General features: G+C 35.5%; 1 protein-coding gene across 10 annotated transcripts in view; it reads left to right on the forward strand.

Annotated features, from left to right (window-relative positions):
- Positions 1–7500, forward strand: part of LOC125031849 (longitudinals lacking protein, isoforms H/M/V-like) — a 63471-nt gene that overhangs the window by 14197 nt on the left and 41774 nt on the right. Inside the window, exon 7 of one of the 10 annotated variants that reach the window (XM_047622835.1) lies at positions 2310–3632. The exons of the other annotated variants lie outside the window; for them this stretch is intronic. Coding sequence (XP_047478791.1) covers positions 2310–2564 — 255 coding nt within the window. The 3' untranslated portion in view covers positions 2565–3632. Of the gene's footprint in view, positions 1–2309; positions 3633–7500 lie in introns of those variants that run through there. 10 annotated transcript variants of the gene reach the window in all.

Consider the following 7500-nt stretch of genomic DNA (forward strand, 5'->3'; position numbering starts at 1 on the left):
GTTAGGGAGGGGATGTTTTTTTAACAATCAACTTCTTTATTGGAAAATTACACTAGGGAGGTACTGGTGGTTTAGAAGTGGGAAATCATTTATATTAATGTAAAAAGGCTTTTGAGGAAAGTTAAAATCAGAGCTGCTGAAATTACATTACGCTTGATATTTGAGGGTAAGAGGGAAGCTGTATCTGTATAGTTGGGGAGTCTGTAATAGCAGAAAATCTTATTTACCTAAACACTTGCATTTCTATAAACTTTAGTATATTAACTGAATACCAGAGGAAAGATGAGGGAAGGGGAATACATGAGAAGTAGTAGAGATACTACTACAAAGTATCAACATTGGAAATTATAGTATTACAAAAATAAACATTGTATCTTATTACACACGATTAAGCAGAAAAGATAATATGTATGAAGGCTGGTGGCTCTCTCTTTGTCAACATTAGAGAAAGTGAGCAGTTTAGAAATACACTCGCCTTGATAGACATCAAATCAGATAAGCTGTAACTCTTTGTCTCTGGCTAAGATGTTCTTGCAAAGATATCTTCTCATCCCCTTCTGTTGCCAGAAACCAATCCTAGGGAGTGAGTTTGACCTCCATCGTTTAACCCCTACGGTCTGGATTACGTAACCATGTCATGAAAAGATTTGGCTTGAGGGCTGGGTGACATGAACATGCTGCCATGGGAAAATCTGGCTGTGGGCCAGGGTGACATGAACTCGTCATATTGAGCATTTCGGCTGAAAGCGCGGGTGACAATGAAAAACTTACCACAAGTGTACAAACGTCTTGGTGGGTGATTAGACTCATTGGTTTAGAAAGGGGCTTTTGCATTATTCCCATCGATAAGTGAGTGTGGAACGTAATGTCCGTGAGCCGTGACTGGAGGTGTGCCGGCTCCAGGTAGGACACCATTTCCATGCTCAGCAACCTATTCTTGGCTGTCGTGATCGGTGCTGCAGGCAGTATTACAGAAAATTGAATACTAGGGGGGGGGGGGGAGAAAAGACACAAATAACAAAATGTTACTTATTGTTGTTATGAGAGATGATGTGGTGTCTGTGCAAGGAGAATAGTCTATCATCGTGTGGATAAAGCAAATCAGACGACAAATATGGACTTTGGAAGTGGATATATGCATATAAACCCCACTTTTTAAAAAGACGGCTGCCCAGGATGAGTGTCATGTATCAAAAAAAAATCTTCAAAAATGCCCTTCAAAACATGTATTTATAGAGAAATCACATGATCAGCTGATCATAAAGTATGGATACCGGCATAGTGAAAGTTTAGATACTGTTCTTCATGATTTGACTCCAGAAGTATCCATTTGCATAAGGAGTAACTTTTTACATCAATAAAATTACCAGAAACTAGATCAAGAAATAGAAAAAATTAAGATGTCAGGAAATGTGTTAGTCTCAGACATATTTTGATCAGAGAAACCAACTTTGGACACATTCTCCTTTCCCTGTAAACATCCAGTAGCATCAGTACTGCTGAGAGTAGTTATGTCAAAGGTGCATAGGATTTTACCTAAAAACATGTTTAATGTTTGTGTTTCATTTGTTGCTGGTTGAAAAGCACATTTACTGACAGAACATACTTGAGAGATGTGATTTAGGATAATTTCTATCTTCTGATTCTTTCATAGTTATTTCTCTGAAAAGGTGGAATATTTGCATGTGTACAGGCACACAAAACACTCATTCACACCAAGTATATAATCCCTCTCTCCCTCTCTCTCTCTCTCTCTCTCTCTCTCTCTCTCTCTCTCTCTCTCTCACTCTCACTCTCACTCTCACTCTCACTCTCACTCTCACTCTCACTCTCACTCTCACTCTCACTCACTCTCTCTCTCTCTCTCACTCACTCACTCACTCACTCACTCACTCACTCTCTCTCTCTCTCTCTCTCTCTCTCTCTCTCTCTCTCTCTCTCTCTCTCTCTCTCTCTCTCTCTCTCTCACTCACTCACTCACTCACTCACTCACTCACTCACTCACTCTCACTCTCACTCTCACTCACTTCACTCACTCACTCTTCCCCCCCCCCCCCCCTCCCTCTCCAGTTTGGTAGCAGATGCAGTGGGGTTTGCAGATGCATAATACTCTTTTTTTTTTCTTTTTTCTTTTTTAATACTTAGAGTTGTAACTTATCTGTTTATTTATTTTTATGATATTTGAAGTAATCTTAATTCCTATTTTTTGTTTGCCAGTGGAATGGCAGTTTGATATTATAAGAAACTGTAAAGAATAAAAAAAGAAATGGTCACTTTGGTAGATATCTGAGAAATCGTTTTTCTTGTAGGCCGTGGCAGGAAATCGGTCGGGTCTTCGATCTTCCTTGGGCTTCTACTGCTCAGTTTGTGGCCGGATGTTTGGGAAGAGGCATCACCTTAAAGACCACATGTACACTCACACTGGGGAGCGACCCTTTCCCTGTCCTGTCTGTGGTATGGGGTTTTCCCAGAAGTCGAACATGAGGAGACATGTCCGTTCCACACACCCCGAGGTTTATCAGAAATTTCTGATGGAAAGATATCCTCAGAGTGGAGACATATAAGACCCTGTAATGGGTGAAGCATACAGATCTCAGTTCCATATTTTCAGTAAAGGCCTCTAGAATGTAGGTTCATTATAATGTTTGATGTTTAATGTCAGCCCATATGCTGAACTTTGATACTTTGCTCTGATAACTTCCTCAGTTGCATAGTCAAGTCATGGTGAATTTCCTTCTCATGTTAGGCCTTGCATGTTTACTTTTACTTTTACTTTTTTTTTCCTCTCACTTTCATTCTAGAACGGCAATAGGTTCACATGCATCTTCAGGTATAGGGTGCGATGCATGTGTGTATAGCAATTTTCATCCTTATCTCATCCTTACCCTACAATCATGCTCATCCCTTCCAAGAAAATGTAATATTTATTACTTGTTCATTCAAGGGCATAGCAACTTGTCCAGATAGATAAACCTACTGAATTGTCAGTCTTATTTGATGGTGACAGTGTGTAATGATTGTGCCAAAAAATATTGTTACTTAAGATGCTGAGTCACCAGTGTGCACATATACTTCTTCATAGGGTTAGAGTTCCATTTTTCTTTTTTCTTTTTAATATTATTATTATTATTTTTTTTTTCCCCCCTTCATTTTGAGTGTAGGAAGCTCTAATAATTTGCATACTTTTAGAAATATTTAGGGGAAAAAAAGACTACTTAGTGACTACCTAGTCACTCAAAACTGACTAAGGCAAGGTTGATTGTGAGCTTAGAACTAATTTATGCAATAAGATTACATTATATTTTTTAAAGGTTAGTAGTACTCTCTGAAGTAATGCATAGATAGAGATTAATGGTTGCAGCTGATAAGGATTTATTGAAAGGTATGATGTCCTTGTTGCAAAGATTCATCAGGAATAATGCCATGTATTCATTTAGTAGTATTTGATGCAAATATTGATTAGTAAATAGGAAAGGAATTTATCTTTATCTTCATGGATATCCATGTACTGGTTGTGGATTTGATTTTACCTCTCAGGGTGCATCAGATGCTGTAAGATGATGCTATTATATGAAATGTATGAAGTATATTAATGTATGATATTTCTCTCTCTCTCTCTCTCTCTCTCTCTCTCTCTCTCTCTCTCTCTCTCTCTCTCTCTCTCTCTCTCTCTCTCTCTCCCTCCCTCCCTCCCTCTCTCCCTCCCTCCCTCCCTCCCTCCCTCCCTCCCTCCCTCCCTCCCTCCCTCCCTCCCCCCCTCTCCCCCTCTCCCTCTCCCTCACCCTCACCCTCACTCTCACTGCTTCATTATTTTTGTTATTATTATTATTGATATTATTGAATATTTTTATTGTCATAATGTTTTTTCTTATGCCTATCAGTAATATTATTATTTTGTTATTACCATTATGAATATGACTTTTTTATTTTGACTATTACTTGAGCATATATTGTATTCTCTTCTCTATAGATATATTTAAAACATCATAGGCTAGATTACTGATAATCCTTATCCAGTGGATACAAATTTTGATCATATTAGATGACTCCATATTATAAGAAGAGCAATATATTTTATCTAAGGAAATGCAAATTATTATGTCTGAAACAACATTTTTTAAAATAAATAACAGGAAACTTTTTTTCTTTTTCTTGGATAGATACGTATTTTATTTTGCAAAATGTATATTTAAGATTTTTGTTGTTCGCATTAATTGTCAAATAAAGAATTACCGATGACAGCTGCATCAGTAACTTAATTTTGAGCGGTTGTTGTATTTGAACATTTTTCATGATATCCTTTCCTTAATTGTTAGTTCTTGCACAATGCTCAGTCTTACGTTTGAGAACTGTGCCTATGGTCATGATGTAATCTTCAGGAATGAAAGGTTACTTCTATTGTAGGACCTAGCATTGGAAAGTGATATGTAAAAATGATTAACAAAACTGCTATTGTTGTTGTTTACTATTGTTATTATTATTATTATTATTATTATTATTAGTTTATTATTATTGTTATTGTTTCTATCATTATTACTATTATTATTGTAATTATTATTATTATTATTATTATTATTATTATTATTATTATTATTATTATTATTATTATTGCTATTATTACTATTATTGTTATTGTTTATTGTAATTATTAATATTATTGTTTATTTTTATCATCATTATCATTATTAGAAGACTACAGAAAAAAAGACATCATCCACAAAGTAACTTTTGAAAGATACAACAAAAGTTTTGACCTGGAGATGAAATTCAAGAGAAATTGAAACTGATGATGTTATCTTTCATTTTACATAGTTTGTGTATATTAGTTTGGAATCATTTGGTAGAAGTCTTATTTGTGAAATAACACATACCTTATTCTTTTTGAACTAAGAATTCCTTCCAAGATCAGGGTGTTACCTTGATTGTGGTTCAGAAGCTGTGTGATTATATTATGGACATCTAATGGTCTACCTTTCATTTTATAAATGATTAATGTTGTGATACTATATTTTCATGCTTCTAAGTGCTCACAGCTCACGAGTACCCTGTTACATATTCACAAGGTTACATAGTTTGCGGTAAACATAGCGTAGATTGTAGCGCAGTATGTTATATAGCACAGCTCTAGTGGAAATAATTTCTCATTTTTCAGTGTACAGAAGTTTTCTGGAGTTTATTATTTATTTCTTCATGGATTTATCTTAATTTAACCTGTGAGGCAACATACGTACCTTGTTTATGAATAATTGGGACGTGAGTGCATACCAGCCAAGGGTCAAGAGGAAAAGGGGCTGTGCTCATGACCATGGGTAGCAGCTTCCTCATTCTGTGATCCTTGTTGTGAAAGCATGTAGAAGGGCAGATACAAGATGCAACTTTATAGATACTATGGTATCTGTATGTTAGTGGTGTTTGCAAACTTTCTTTTTACATTGACCTGAGGCTGTGTCATATTTTTACTACTGATGAGGAACTTCCTTGTCTCAATAATAAATATTATGAAAGAGTACTGTAGTTTCTTTGCTCATACTAAGACTTTTGTCCCCAAAGGAAATTACCCTTCTTGTGAAAGTTGATCTTTGTTTTAGTAGTTTTATTTTTAGCATATTTGTAGAGTGGTTTCTAAAATGCAAGTAAAAAATGAGAAACTTGTGGAACAGTGTATGGATACATTGGAATTTAAAGCCAAAATGAAAGGTAGTATGATGTAGTGTTGAAAGTATGATTGAGAAAATGTATCGATGTTTTGAGAGTTAAAGCAAAAGTTTGTTTGAACAGTGATCATTGTGACTAATGTGGAACATGTATGAATGAGAATGAATATCTTCATGATGTATGAGATGTATTTTATAGGTTTTGATTATGTCTTGTATTTCTGACAAAGATATAATTAAAACAGGATAACTACATCTTGCACTGTGAAGATATTCATTCTCATTCATATCGCTTCTAAGAAAAAGGTTTGTTTGAACTATATTTGTAAATTTTCTACACTTTTCTATACAATGAAGAGTGAAATGTAAAATATTTACGAAGGTTATCCTGGTAACCGTATTTTTTTTTTACTACTGACTGTATATTTCCAACCCTATAAAGTATTGGCAACTCAGCAGAGAGCACAGGTATAGCTTGGTGATTTTACATATAATTCAGTATTTGGTATAAGTTGAGGGGGGGAACCAGAAGATGACTGAACACTTGAATGTTTTAAAAAGGTATTGTTGATTTAACAAGGAGAAACATGATATTAGACATATTTAAGGAGACTAGAATCAGTGTAAGTGACAGATTATAAACTAGGATTAGTCTGTCATCAACTGTTCTATATGTAGAGGAGAATGGGATAACTCTGGGCAGGTTTTAGGTCGTTACACTTGAGCTTGCTTATGTTACTATCCTGTCCGAGTTTGTAGAGCCCCGAGAGCTCCCTGTGCATTTTTGAATGAGACAAAGCTCTTTGAGTTCAGACGTCTCCTGGACCAAGACCAAGGATGCAGGTCTTTGAGGTATGGAAGGACAAGCTGCATAGTAGGAACAGGCTTAGAGCATGGCTATTAAAGTTACCCAGAGTTTTCGTGTATCAGCTGTACTATACATGACACTGGGCTTAGGCTGCTAAACTAGGAAGTAATGAAAAGATTGGCCTGATGTCAGTAGTCATGAACTCTTGAGTCCATGAAGTCTCGTCTGTATGTCTTTTGCAACAGGTTAACAGGACCTTGTATCCTACCAACATCTGATTAGTCTACATAACTTACTTGGTAAATGGTCGAAATATAAAAAAGATAATAAAGTTGTGTTATGGAAGTTAACCAAATAATTACACAATTAGGATTTTAGGCTTTCTTTTTTCCCATTACTTTGTTTTGACATTCAAACATATTGCTTTGCTTATCACAAATATTGCTTGCATAATCTGATGTTTGCTTTCTTTTCATGGAGCAATATATATTTGATGCATTCACATGAAGTTTTCTGATCATGGTGTACATCAAGGGAATACGCACGCCATCATAAGTCACACATTAAGCAACTATCACAAAGTTTCATACCTCAGGTCTTACTTATAAGAAGTAGAGGGACAGGCAGAGGATCAGTAAGAAGAATTAACAACTTTGTTGAATGTACCAGACAAATGCATGTTTAGAGGAAATCATGGGTAGTAGAATTACTGCAACTGGGAAAGCAGTTTTGAAAAGAAGGTTGACAGATTGTGTATTGGACATTTATCACAAATACACTCTTAATCAAAGAAGCTTGAGCACTTGCATTATAATAGTTTATGGGGAAGCAAGCAATCTGATATTCATTATGAAGATCTCCATTCCTGAAAGCTATTTAGTTACTGGTTATTATCAGACTCCTTAAAAGATATACTTACATTGTTTTATACAGCTACATCAGTTTATCATATCTTTTTATGGTTATGGGCTGATCTTGAGAGAGAGAGCCTTTGCATGGATATATGTCTAAATGTATGTAATTTCACAATTATAGTTT

This window comes from Penaeus chinensis, chromosome 13, assembly GCF_019202785.1.
Source record: "Penaeus chinensis breed Huanghai No. 1 chromosome 13, ASM1920278v2, whole genome shotgun sequence".
Classification (NCBI taxonomy): Eukaryota; Metazoa; Arthropoda; class Malacostraca; order Decapoda; family Penaeidae; genus Penaeus; species Penaeus chinensis.